Here is a 14,777-nt window from a genome sequence, read left to right on the forward strand (position 1 = left end):
ATAGCAAAGCACTTCCCCACCAATGCAACAGTCAAGTATGGAAAACGAAAACAACTTTTCTTGCTTACTGTGCAGGCCAAATGCTTTGAGTGCTTATTTTGCCCAAATTCAGAAACAAACGAATGAAAATAACGCAGGCAGTTTTGTTGGAATACTAGCTTCATTCATGCTGCCCTGCACTCTTACTTTCAGACCTAATGCCCATCCTTGGGCAGACTTTAACAAGAGCAGGGAAACAGCTAGGAGACCTTTTCCTCACCGAGATTACAAACTCACTGTACAGTACCTCCAACAAACAAATAACCAAGACACGATCCCCACTTGACCATACAACTTTTTAAACTCCTGCTGGGATCATGCAGGAATTGCCACACCACCCCAATGGCTTGCAGATTGCTTCCCCTCTTCCTGCAAGCTTTAGTGTATGGTAATGCTAGCTCTACATAGCACTCCCACAAGAAGTTCAGCTTGCTTGTTTTCAGAACAAACTAAATACCCGTGATTCTTGCAGAGCAGGGTTGAGGTTGCTGTGCCAATAAGGAACTCTATTCCACCCTGAGGTCACCACTTGCTCCTTTTGTATGGTGAGAAACCACAGTCTTACCAACATTGTCAGGTGGGAGATGAACTCTTCTTGATTTGCACAGACAGAAAAAAAAAAAGTCTAATTCACAACAACCTGCACCTCCAGCACCAGGAAACAAGACAGAAAACTACCAGCCAGAAATTGTCAGTGTCTAGTAGCCCAAAAGCATGCAGTTGCACTTACCAGGTATGCAGCAAAGAAGCTGGAGCATTCTGGAGAATGAGTAGTTATGGCCAGCTATATGGCTTCCTACCCTGCCTATGAATCATGCAGCCTCCCTCCCTCTTAAAACTCAGTTCCACCTGTGTTTATAAGAATACTGTCTTAATCTCTATGTAAGCATCAAAATAACGCAACAGCCAAAGCCTAAGGTCTTTCCAAACATTAAAGATAAGCACCAGAAGGGCAGTATATGGAGTTTGCTTGTAATCCCTAATCTGTTTCCAAATTAGGGACCAAATTTAGTGGTGAAAGAAGGGAACACAGCAAGAGACAGTACAGATTAGCAAATTTTTATGAGGGTGTACCAACACCAAGCCCTCCATCTTGTGGACACAGGCTTAATTTCCAGCTGCTGTACCTTAAAGAGCCTTCCTCAACACCCCGGCAAAAGCTTCCCTAGAGAATGCATCTGACTTTTCAGAGTGACCTCATGACTTAACAGGGCACGGCTTTAGGAACATGAATGCTGTAAAAAGCTGGCACTGGAATCATGCTGTATTTTGCAGCATTTGGCATTATCCCTGTAGCCGATTATTCCTGGAATCAAGTGGGTATAGACAATTACAGCCTCCACTCCAGAAAAAGGACCTAGTCTTCACAGACAGAGTGCAGCTGAGCTGAAAATCTGACTGAAGCATACTCTAAAACGGATCAGAACCAGCATGAAAATGAACACAAGAGTATCTTCAATCTCCTCTTTCCTATGCCAGACTGGAACGCCTGTGGTTGGCAACACTTGAAGGGTGCACAGAGGTCTACTCCAGGCAAATGCACCATGGAGCTGTTTCACTTCTCTGGCAGGCATCCACGTCACAACATTGCCCTCCTCAGACCCTGCTGAGCTCGCTGCAGGTGCAGGAGGAGAAAAATGCAATGTTGTGTGGCATAACAATAGATCCACTGCGTAAGGAGCAGCACTGTTCAGCTATGTAAGGAAACTCTATGTAGGCTTGACACAGCTATTTGTAGATGCCATTATCTGCTCAGATAATCAGCTATTACAGAAGTCCACATTTTACAGCTAGGTTTACCATGACAATTCCAGCACCGTTTCCCATTAAATTCATATATTGGAAGTCCACTGAACAGTTAACTTTTGGAATACTGCTGATATTGTATGCAGAAACTATAGTTGCATTGTCTGCTTGTTGATTCCTTGTGCAGATCTCCTCCTCTCTCTCTTACTATAAGCAGTCACCTAAACACATAGAAAATTAAGTGGAATGGGATCATTAGGTCTCTGTTCTGCCATTGTCCCAGCTTCAAATCCCACCATTATTAGCTCTCCTAAAAAAACATTTGTGCTGCTTGATACCAATTAGTCGGGAAATCTGGATAAAAGATAAAAGGAAGTATTCCCTTTGTGGAGAATTAAAGCTTTGAAAAGGTACGTACCTCTACAGGCTAGAAAATGGATCTGTATCTTGATGCCAACAAGCCATTTACTAACACCTTCCACTCATTGTATTCTCCTGCATCACATAATTTTCTGACTTTATACTCTACAGCTCATGTTATGCTTACCCCCAGCTATCAGAGAACAGCAGTGAGCAGGTCAAGCCTCAGTGTACCGGAATGCCCCTTCCTCCCACCTACATGCAAATGAAGCTGATTTGTTCCCATGGACTTTAAAGAGCCATGACGGATCTCTCTGAAAGAAGTTACCTCAAGCACTCATCAGAATTGTACATCTTTCCCCTTCCCACATTTTAGAGACAGACAGTGCAAGAGCACCCTCAGAGTACCATGTAAAACCAGGCACAACATGAAGAATCTGAAGCACTGCTACTCACATCTGCCTTCAAGAGATCCCCAGTGATTTCAATTCCATATCATAGAATCATCATAGAGCGGCCTGAGTTGAATCGTACATCATCTAGTTACAACCCCCCTGCCATGAGCAGGGTCAACAACTACCCGACCAGGCTGCCCAGAGCCACAGATTGGAAACTCTAAAGGGTACTTCCTGGCAACCCCCCTGAGATCACCTAAATTAAACCTGAAAGGGCCCAGGACTGTGTTGCCAGGAATCCTTCTAAATTTTGCTGAAAGCTTGGTTTGGGAAGATACACATTTGCCCCAAAAAGGCTCAGGCAGAAGGTTTTCATTTTCTAATCAAGAAATTCAAAAGCAGCTGCAGCACAGCTTCATCGGTTCAGGCTAACAAAAACAGTCCCTCCGAGTCAGCAAATTAGTATTCTCCCTGGTCTACAGGAGAGAAGGAAAAGAAGGACTTCATAATCAGTACCTATTAAAAGCTGTTTCTAAGGCAGAAAAAAATTAACTGTGAAGTTTCCATTCTTGGTTTTGGTAGGTATCACTTACTGCTTATGCAGTCTCTGAAAAATATCTTAACTAGATCAAAAGGCATGAAAATAAAGTGCTTTCCAGCTTGCTATAATTTAACATCTTAAGACAAAGGCTGTTAGAAAAGCACATAGCTCTACTGTACAGAAAACAAATCCTCATGTATTTATGAGCAACCTGTAGGATTGCTTGAACTGCTTTGATTTACCAGAGCTCACTGGAGGACAGGAAGCAAGGTTGGCAATATCACATGCTGGAAACATCACACAGTGCCAGCAGCAGGTAAACCCTGAGAGATCTTCCCATAGCTGACCATCAAGAGGGATGTCTGGCCTCATCCACAGACCTGACATCATACAACAGCATGCATGTAGTGATGTATGGGAGGTAAGGAAAGCCTTTCAGGGAGAGGGAGAGACTATCAACCCAACAATGTAAGGAGCAATAAGCCACGTTCTGAACTTTGTAATCCACCACACAAACTTCCTTCTCATCTGTGTGAGGGTTGAATACTAACACACCTCAATTCCATGCCAGCCAGCAGAAAAGTACCAGTAATCCATTTTCTCTCTGTCAACTACTTAAACGCATGCAAGTATGCCTTTAAAAAACACTATGCATGAAACTGAAATGGAAAAGGTGGATACAGATAAGCAGCGAGGAAAAGCTCAGAGCCCTTGAAGTTTCTAGTTACATTCAAGCTAGTCACTCCAAACTTCCAGCACAACACTAATGTGCCCCATCCTGCCTGACTGGACAGCAGCAGCAGCCCCATCCCCATCTGCACGGTGATGTCAGGAAGGATCTCACCTGCAAGCTGCATTCCGCTCCAGTCCTCCTCCCTCCACCATGGTCCCACCACCGCGCCAAGCAGAAAGTCAGCACAGCCTCTGCATGCTTCCCTCCTGCTCTGTTTTCTCTGCCGCAGAGGGTTTGGAATGCAGAAAAGCCAGAGCTGAAGCCCGTGGAGCACGAGCAGCTCTATTCAGCTCCTTGGCTCTAGTGGAACAATAGCTGCCCTTGGTGGCTCGCCTCCCCTCACACGCAGCCACAGGATGGGGAGACGCTTCATTTTCCCTGTCCCGGGGGTGGCTGGGGGAGCGCAGAGCCAGCGCCAGCACTTGGGGTGGAGTGGGAGGGGGTGTGGGCAGGAGGAGACGGCTCTGAAGCAAAAACACGCCCGATGCTGAGAAAACTCAGGGGTTTGGAGCAGCTGACTCCAAGCCTAAAAGCAGCAGCAGGGAAACTTAAGAGGTTGGTAGCATTGAAAGCCATTCCCGACTGCAAGAAGTCAAGATGAAAACACGGCTTTGTCAGATGAACGAGTAGCTGTGACTCCAAATGTGCCTCACTGAACCCCAACTTTGCTTGCAGACACTGCCCCACTTCAACCATTCTACAGCCAGGAAGTATGCAGCACTCACAAAGCCCTGAGATGCACTTAAAAAGAAAGAAGACAAACTTTTCTTTTCTCTGCATCCTGAGCTGCCTTTGTTGTTGTTTCTGTTAATTCCTACTGTGATTTACGGCTCTGGTTGAGTCTGTTGGTTAAGCTGGAAATGGTTAAGCTTTTTCAGAGCTCTTTCCTTGTTTATTTTACAAGGGCCAAGAGCTGAACTTCCAGGTGTAACATTGCTCTTGAGAAAAACACAAAAGCTGCTCTTAAAGATGCAGAAGCAGAAACTTGGACATTTTGCTTACTGCCGCCGTCATGATGTCTCCTACACTGAAAAGCCCCTGCTGAGAGCAGTGTGTCAAGTGGGATCAGTGTAAAAGCCCAGGGCTGGATTCCCAGCAGATCCCACCTGCCAGGCGGGGACTGGAGCAGGCAAGCACGCATGCAGGAGGAATGCAAAGCTGCCCAGCCTGTTGCTGAACTGGCTAAAACTGCTTGTGAAGAGCCGAGACCAGCAGCTTTCGGTGTGCTGGGTGCAGGCAGGAGAGCAATTTGAACTGGTTTACTCCAACTTTGTAACGTAGTATTCACTGCTCCTTCTCTTCCAGTTCCCACTTAGGTACTTCCTTTGGGAATATCATTGTTGCAGCCATTCCCTGGAAGAAACAGCACCTTTGGTCACCCTGTGCTTCATCAAAGCTCATGTGAGAAATCTGCATGTGGGGCACAGCACAGACCTTGAAAAAGAGATTTCTGAAGGCCTACTTAAACAACGCTGAATGCTAACTAAATAGAAACATCTAACTGCTCCCTTGCTCTCTAAAGCGAAATGCTGAACCGTAGCGCAAAGATAAGCACTAGAATGGAACTGCAACTCAAAACTCAAAGGAAAACCAAAAAAGGACCTCCCAAACCTGTCAGTGACAGCAGTACAGCAACATAAACACTCAGATCCGTTTGACCAGCTGCTTAGAAATATCCAGTTGCTGGAACTGGGAGGGCAAAACAGCCTCATGACCTCAGCTGGTCGAGATTCAGGCAAAAACCAGTAACCGCTTGTGAACGATTGCAATCTCCTCTCCCTCACCAAAAAAAAAAAAAGAAAACCAACAAATACTGCAGTAATTATATAGAACATTTCATTCCACAGCGTTTTTTTGTTTTGTTTTGTGTTTTTTTTTTTTTTAACCAACTACATTCACAGCACCACAGAAAAGCATCTCTGCTGAGGGTGGAGCAACATCAGACAATTCATGTATACCACAAAGCATGATAGAAGAGATGGAAAAATTAAGGACTGGTAATGCTGCAGTTGGGTCTGTGTGTCTCTTCAAAGGGTTCTAACGCTTTTATGGGCAAAAAAGGAAAAAACCCAAAGCTACTAACTGATACTTTGAAGTACTCCAGAAATTACTCAGTTTCAGGTATTTGAAATGCAATTTTGGAAGTCTAGGACTAGATGTTACTTCCAGAAGACTGCAACCTTCATCATGTCATTCCAGCTTTTCAACCTTATTTTCTCCTCTTGTCTTGTTGAGTAGCTGGGTGCCCAGGTCAGCCCACCACACCCTGCATTACCAATGCAAGGAATGCAACATCCCTTCCAAAACTCACAGTCTTTACAACCCAACAGAAAGCACCACTGCAGTCCTTCCCACCCACTCCTGGGCAGAACGGTTAACGCCTCACCCTCATGGTCCAAGGAAGACCAGAGCACTAATCCAATGCTGAGCCCCTACAGACCAGCCTCTAGATGCTTCCTTTGGGTTTTCCCAGCCGTTAGACTGGCAACTCCCATCATTCAGCCCACGGGAAGTCCTCTCCAGTGCCTGCTACAGTCAGTGGGTAATGAAGTTGGGTGAAAAAGCAAAGCACTCATTACTTGAATCATGCTGATACCCTGGGGTCAGCAAAGTTGGTGATCGCCGCTTTAGACTTTCCTGCTACACATCAACAAAAAGTGGGGAAAGTCCATCTGTGAAGAGGAGCTCAGTGACTCAGTTTTTCAGTGATCTCACTGGTCAGACCCTTACCAAATCTACACGTAGCTCCCTTGGAAAAAAAGAGGTTGCTAGTCAAGCAAACCATTGCAGTTGAAATGGAAAGACGAAGAAAACCCAGGAAAACAAAACAAAACAAAACAAAACCACAACAGAAAAAAAAGCATCAGTTCTTTGCTGGATAATACACAAGATAAAGCAATCTCAACCATACATCAGGAATTATTAGCTTGTAGCCAGAAGCACTTACTGGACACCGAGTTGAATCTTAATGGGCACTAATCACCACTAGAACTTACAGTCCTCTCCATCTCCAGGGCTTCTTCAGGGAATCAGGGATTTGCCTGCGACACAGAGGTGCCTGCTAGAAGAGCTGATGATGAACTCCAGTAGAGTTCAATAGCCCACTTTTCCTTTGTGGCGTTATTACTTTTTCTTTTAAGTGAATTATCCCTCTGTCGTGCTGCTGAAACATTTTTGTCTCTTTTGAAGATAAAAATCACAGTTCTAATTCTTTTCTTCTTCTGCTGTGGTAGAGCAATCAATTACAAAAGGAGCAGCAGGTTAGTACAATATCCAGTATACACCTGAATATGTCTCATTTAATAACTAAGCCACCATACACATTATGCTTTTTCTTTTTTGGTGTAGCTATTATAGCAGTTTGCCCACAGGAGATATGTCACTGCCCCACTGAAGTGTAAATATCACAGGATGGCACAGGAAACGCTGTAAAATTTGCTTTTTTAATTTATTTTTTAAAAGCTTGAATTGCATGCTTCCCAGAGGCATTGTGCAGATTAATTAGCTCATCTTCATAGGCCATTTTCAAGATATAAAGTGCTATGTAAGTAAGTACAATTACTGCCTGATGGAAAACAAATCTCCTGAGGCCCTACATGGAAAAACCCAATATACAAGGACTGCCTGAAAACTAATTTTATTGTTGGCTTGTGATGTAAGAGGAGGACGTTGGTGGGATGACAGTAGAGGTTGATCCTTCCCACCAACATTCCATTCCTTTTTGTTGCTGCGAGACAGATGGTGAAAGAGGATCATCTGTATCTGTAGTAGCTTCCATGGAAAGAAATTGGAGGCATTACTTCTGGAGCAAGCTATGTATAACTGACAGTAGATTCTTTGCCTCACTGTAGCTCTCTTAGCCAAGTTCTGCATTCTCAGCCAGAGCTAATTATTTGGAAGAAAATCTCCTAAATGGATCAGAAGCACAGAAGGAGACCTGTCATGGGCCACAACAGCAATCCTTACCTTCATAACACAGAGCAAAACAAAAATATAAGGATTCAGTTTTTAGCACTCTAGAGAGAAGATGCAGGGCAGCTCATTGATTACTATGGTGCATTTCCAGCCAACACTACCTGTCCACTTTGGTTTGTCACAAGAAACTCCAAAGTATAGCTGTGTGCAGAGCACATGCTGAGAAGAGGGGGAGGTACAGGAAAAGAAAAGACAGGTTTGGGCTTCCCAGAAACAACACATGACCATGGGAAATAAAAACTCGAGTGGCAGTCCCATGTTCCAAGACTCATTAAGATAAAAAACATGATGCTCTTAATAGTCTGCTCAGCACACATACTGAAACCTATGGGCTGTGACCAACGTGGTCTAGTGGGAGGAATCCCTACCTATAGCAGGGAGTTGGAACTAGATCAACTTGAAGATCCCTTCCAACCCAAATCACTCTATGATCCTACAAAAACAATATGTATGTGAACATATGCATGATTTCACTGCATGAAATCTAACCGATTCACTGATTGGTGGCAAAGCAGGGAGCCAGGAGCATGCGTACATGTGTGCAGCGGGCAAAATTTAGTATGTTTAATTTCATACCAACTTGAAGCGAGATGCACCTAATCTGATACCATAAATATTTGCATTGGCATCTATCAGTTCATGCTAAAGCAATAAACCGGTCAGCAATGAGTACTGGAACTAGGAGTCTGAAACAGATTTAATTACATCAACCTCTTCTTTTTTTTCTAATTTAGCTCAACGTTCAAATTAACTGCATAGAAGCCTTCAGATAAGGAAATTCAGGCTGTTGGAAGATAGGTTAATTTTCCATTAAGTGTTAAGTCGGTTGTTACTGAAGGAAAAAAGGAGAGTATACACGGTTGGGTGGAGTGTAATTACTTTTTGCCACAAGATCAAACAGCTATAAAAGAAAGCCTACAACATTTAACAATGCACTCGGTAAGTTCATGCACGACTTAAGGTAGATTTCCCTAAAGAATTTCATAAATACCTTTTTTTTTTTTTTTTTAAGATGTGGAAGCTAAGGAAAACGATAGCTTCCTTTCTACTGAACTGGGGTTCAATTAGAACATAGCCAACACAACTTCCAAACGGCCCAAGAGGTACCATATATATTCATGCTCACATAACAAAACCTTTGAGTCTTCTGAAGCAAACTGTTGAGCAGGCTGGAAGCAGCGGGCGGGGATGCAGAACAACATTTCCAAGAAACAAATCCTAACGGAGCACGTGGCCATCCGAGAGAGTTCAGACTATGTGTTCATACCCCTGTTAATTTCTGCTCTAAAAAGGTTTAAGATCTAAGCAGATAACATTTGCTTCATGACGAAACTTGGCTCTCGGCACAGATGATCTGCGGCCAAGGGAATAAAGTTTCAGCAGCATTCAGAACAAAACAAAATCCTCTGGCTTTGCTTGGGTTAGACAAGAAGGAAAAGACAGCAGCTTGGCAATTTTCTGTATACAAATAACTGCAATTGCCCAGAGGGAATGTCACTGAGGCATAGGCATCCGGGTTATACCCAGCCTCCCCAGAGCCTGTTTTAATTTCAAGCAGAGCTTTCTCAATTCCTCTCATCTTTCCAAGGCAGGCAAATTGCACTGTGCATAGTCCAAATTTCAGATTACTTTGGGGCTTTTCCCAAAGTTTTCTAACCATAGAGAAGTAGGTGCTTCTCTATGTAGCTCTGCAGTAATTTAACAATACTTAAAGGCAGCTGTATTTTACAGGAGACTTACACAAACACAGCACGGAGCTGCAATGAACAACACAAGTACAGAGCAGTGCTTGCTGTGTTGCTCCCAGTCATCTTCCAGCTGCTGGGTGCCTTTCAAGGTAGAATTTTGATACAAAAGACTTGCAGGTAAAAGAAAAAACAAAAGCAGCAACACAGAGGACACTGATTTAAAAGATACATCTGATCCTTTGGATCCCCAGGTCTATATAAAGGAGGATGTGAATCTCTCTCATGTATGCTTGTGCACCTATATGCAAACACGCCCATGCAAGCCCAAATCAAGCAAATCCAAAGAGCTGCAAACAAGTGAAGTCAACACATCTGTATCCATCTTCCTACCAGGGATAGTGCTGTGAGTGGGCATACAACACACACAACCACTCCCCTCCCCCAGAGCCCCTACTCTGCATCCCAGCCGTGCAGGAGAGTTGACAGGAGATAGGTAATTTGCACATTGCAACACAGTGAAAGAGCAGACAGCGCTGTGGGGAAAATTCTTTCATCAAAACACGTCACAAATCTGTAAGGCTGAGATACTGGGAGCTGTTAACTGCATTTCTCCAACCTCCCTATCTAACAGATACGCTTTACAGGCAAGGCTGAGTGATGGAAGAGAGCCCTCTTTCCAGCACAGTTTTGTTAGAAGTTGCAAGAAAGGTATTATTTCAAAATCCTGCATATTTCTTAAATCTTTCCTGAACACGAAAGGTTTGGTGCATTGCAGATTTTTTCATTGACCAGGTCACAAACAATCTCTCTTCTTCCAAAGCAGACCATCTCTCCCCTTCCCCTCCCAAGCAGTCACCCTTTTCAGGCATTCATCCCACACCTCGGCGCACCAGGACTGTAATTACATGGTGTGCACGGAATAAGTCTTATTTATTCTTTCATCACAAAGTACTCATTCCAACTGGAATATGCAGAAAGCAAGGCTCAGCTTTGATTTAGCTGCAAACAACCTTATGTCTTAGAAGCTGCAGTTACTGAAATAACCCCAGAAATCTTTTCAGCTAACGTCTGTTCTCTCCTGCCAAGTTTTTACCTGAAGGAAGAGCATGGGCTGTGTGCTTTCTCGGTGCAATCATCCCACGTAGGAGGGCTCAGCAGCAGCTTGCAGAACTACCTGCACATGGCAGGCAGCAAGGAAGCTAGATGTGATTGAACCGATCTGCTGTTGCTCACTCCATCTCCAGGTCTCTGGACATATCACCTTTTACAACAGCACCGAGACAGCATTTCTGCACAGCTTACCGGTCACCTGATAGCTATGCAGCATGGATCCAGAGCCAAAACAGATTGGTGCTTCGTTTTTATCACTTCTGCCCTTGTTTGCCTGATCAGAGGATTTTCTGAACTCAGCAGAATTGATACTGAAAAAATGAGCTTGAGTAAGTGCAGTGGGGGTGATCATTGAGATAAAATCCATCAACTACTCACCTAAATCCAAAGATCAAGAAGTTAAATGCAATTTTTGAACCTCAAAATTTCATCTTTGCTAAATTTCAAAACTGTACGTGTAGTACACCATAGTGCAGCAAGGAGTTGGGTGCTATATTTACCATGTGCATGTAAATATCTCCTTATATTTTTATATCTTCATAAAGCCTTTCTATACATGCAAAGCATTTACATGATCAAGGAAGTCAGTACCTAAAGGGATGCTGTAGGAAAGAAGGGGACAGACTCTTCAGCATGGTCTGTTCTGACAGGACAAGGGGAAATTGCTTCAAACTAAAGGAGAGGAGATGTAAATTAGATATAAGGAAAAGTTTTTATGAAAAGGGCAGTGAGGCACTGGCATAGGTTGGACAGACAGGTGGGGGTGCCTTGTCCCTGCAGAGATTAAAAATCAGATTAGATGAGGCTCACCTGATGGAGCTGTGGGTGTCCCTGTTCAGTGCAGGGAGTTGGACCATATGGCCTTTAAGGGTCCCTTTCAGCTCAAACTGAACTCTACGATATGGTTCTAAGTGAGGGTGCCCAATTTCCTAGTTATTTGCATTCTACTGCTGATCTCTCAAGTGGAGCACATTGCAACACATCAAAAGCACTCTAGTTTTGCTCCCTATATATTCTTGACATGCTGGACTGCCTCCAGGTACTTAACACTCTTCTTAAGCTGGCAGGCCTGAAACTGGACTCAGTATTCCCAGTATGTTGGTAGTGCTGAGGTCAGGAAATCAGCACAACTGATCTTCTATTGTCACACTCCTGGTTGCAAAGACAATTTCTACAGTGATGCTCAGAGAATAGCAACTCGAGGGCACAGATACACCCAAGCAGGAAGAGCAGATGTTGACAGCAGGCTGGAAAGGATGGGGATAGGAGCTGCAGAGCAGTGACAGGAATCAGCTATTAAACAACACAGACAGAGCTGAGGCACTGAAAGCCTTCTGATTCTCTGACAAAAGAAGGTGCATCCATAGCCCAAAAGTTTGGAAGATGAGCCAGGGCATGGTGCAAGGAGAGCAGACACTGGGTATACAGTGCTGTCTGTACACAATCTCCAACAAGGCACTCACAGCTTGCCTACCCAGACCATCCTCAGCTTTGGTGACAATTCTACCTCCCTCCAGCCAAGAAATTCCAGAAAAAAACCACTTTGAATTGGTGTTTCCAGACACTTGTTAGCAACAAAACTAGCTGAAGGAGCCCCTGCCTCCTCTCCTCTCACATTTGGCTGCACGTTGCTCTTGCAGAACCATTCCCCAAAGTTGTGCTGGCACAGTCATCTACAAGGCAGGGCAGTGACTTGGATTAAAAAATAGCTGCAGAAATAAATGACTGCACAGTGCAGGGAGACGAACTTACTCACTGGCACGGGGGAAGGAAGATGGAAAAAGTCTAAATCAGTGTTGCTGCCAAGTAAAGTGTCAGTCAGATCAGTGCTCCTCTATGCCAGAGCTCCTCGTCTGTACTCCAAATTAATTTTGTTTACAGCAATTAGATGAGTGAAGGCAAGAACCAGCACACTAGCATTTAACATGTATGGAGGGTACATACTGTATTTTCCCATGTTTTTAGACCCAGCAACTGGAGAGAAAACAAAAATTCTCAGCACCGGTGACTCATGCTGAGGACAGAAGAAGGATGTGCACAGAGCATCGTTGTCTTTGACCTGCTTTCATTTAGCACTCACAGTCTTTTATCAAAAACCTTCATGTGAGATGTGACTGAGAAAGCACAGGGTTAACTTGCTCCAACAAGTGGAAGTCTTCATTTTCTTCTCAGATGTCTCTGTCTCCAAATATGAACAGAAAATCCATTTGCATCAACATTAGCTCTGTACATCATTAGCCCTCTGCAATCCATTTGCATCAACATCAGCATCAGAGAATCTCAAAAAACTCTCCCCTATGACGCTGTCTCCTAATAATTTTAAAATAATTAAAAACATCTATTTCCTTACTTGCAATCCCTCCTGCTATTTCCACACATGCAGGCAAAAAATCCCTTCCCCATGCCACAAAGATGGGCACAGATGCCAGAGTCAAACTTTCACGACGTATTCTCTTTAGCAGCTCTCATTTAGTATGAGCAGGTGGTGAGAAGGAAGCGGAGCAAGAAGGAAGAACACTATTTTGGGTAAGGAAGCAATAACTGTGCTACTACTCTATTAAATAGTATGAATGGTGGAAACCTGAATCATGCTTTTACTGTATGAATGGTTAATTTCAATATGCTATTATAAACAGTGATCCTCTCCCTCTGCATCTCAAGACTGCAATCTCCCTAACGAAAACCATACACCCGTTGGAAAAGAGCAGGATCTGAATCAGACGTGGTGGCAAGCACGACGGATGCATTCACTTGAGTTTTGTGTTAACCCTTCCTCCAACACTCAGGTTCTGGTCTCTAGGGCCCATAACACACTTCATAAAAAAAAAAAGAGCCCACTGAAAGCAATGCTTGAAAGAAAAAGGAAAGAGGCTGTCAAGCTGGAGTCTGGGAAAAATTACAGCTCCATTTTTAGCTTCCCTGAATGGAAGCACTTCTGACAATAAGAGCTGCCAAGACAAAACCCTAGCAAGAAAATGAGATAGTTAAGAGTGTGCCTATTCACCCTCAGATAGGTATTACTGCAATGATAGAGATTACTTACCAAGGAAATTTCATAGCATATATTTAAAAGGGCTGGATTGTACAGCTGTGCGTACAACGTCCCTTCCAGACAAGAATTAAGTTTCAACACTGGAAACAATCCCTTTGCTTCCTATGAGCAGAGGGCGAGCTCTTATGCTAGTAGGCAGTGAGCACCCTCCAGAGCTGCATTTTTTTAGAATCATCTTGCAAGTTTCTGCTGTTGAAACAAGTCACTTTCTATCTCGTATGTAATCTGTGTGTCCGTCCCTCTGGCTCTCGTGCAGGGGTGACTACAGTGGTTTCTGCCTGCACAGAAGGGATGGCTCAGCTGCTCCTCCAGCAGCTGCTGAACCATCACAAATTACAGCTTACTGCATTGAAGTATGTAGAAATTGGTGCCTATCTTAGTATGCAGGACTGCAAACCATGATGGGTCAGCAGCTGCCACACAAACAGCTGAGCCAACCCTGCAGCAAGGGTAGCAATGAAAGAGATGGCAAGAATGACTCCAGCAGCCCTTGGGTAAGGCACACTTGACTTAGTGTTGACCTCTGGTGAGTTACACATCTCTTGCTTCAACCTCTCTGCTGTAACGTGGGTAGTTCCTCTCCCACACACTTCCTAAGAATGGTGCTGCAAGGATGTGTGCACATGGTATAAAAGAATGCTGTTAATTAATTAAGCACTGCCACACCCTGTTCCAACTGCTCCATTAAAATAAATTGATCTGATAACGATACTCTTCATGCTTTATAAAGGTGCTACAGATAAAGAAAATAAAATACATCACCTATTTTTTTTTTTATTTTTAATGGCAAGAGGTACAGGAACCTTACAGGGAGAAAAAAAAAAACCAACCAAGCATCATTGCTATGTGTTAGCCTCTGCATTAGTGCCAGCCCCTAGAATCTCATCTGCTGGTAGTAGTTCCTGATATCACTTTAAGATGCACAACCTGCTCTTGCCGTGTCATGCACATGCCTTCCTAGGACACGCGAGATATTCTTATCAGCTCTGCTTAGCATTTTCTCTGCTAGGTATTTTATCAGCCTCTGCTGCGCTTTCAGGTTTTGGTGTACATTTCAAAGCTATTTTAACCCTGTTGTCATCTGTACTGCTGGTGATACATCCTGGCTGCCACTGTCTCCTTCTTACTCTATAAAGAT

The 14,777-nt window shown here is 43.8% G+C and overlaps 1 protein-coding gene across 10 annotated transcripts in view; it reads right to left on the bottom strand.

The window, feature by feature from the left end:
- RASAL2 (RAS protein activator like 2) overlaps positions 1-14,777 on the bottom strand; it is a 153,655-nt gene that overhangs the window by 61,850 nt on the left and 77,028 nt on the right. The window contains exon 1 of one of the 10 annotated variants that reach the window (XM_048943789.1): positions 3,926-4,994. The exons of the other annotated variants lie outside the window; for them this stretch is intronic. Coding sequence (XP_048799746.1) covers positions 3,926-3,938 — 13 coding nt within the window. The 5' untranslated portion in view covers positions 3,939-4,994. Of the gene's footprint in view, positions 1-3,925; positions 4,995-14,777 lie in introns of those variants that run through there. 10 annotated transcript variants of the gene reach the window in all.

Source organism: Lagopus muta, chromosome 5, assembly GCF_023343835.1.
Source record: "Lagopus muta isolate bLagMut1 chromosome 5, bLagMut1 primary, whole genome shotgun sequence".
Taxonomy (NCBI): domain Eukaryota; kingdom Metazoa; phylum Chordata; class Aves; order Galliformes; family Phasianidae; genus Lagopus; species Lagopus muta.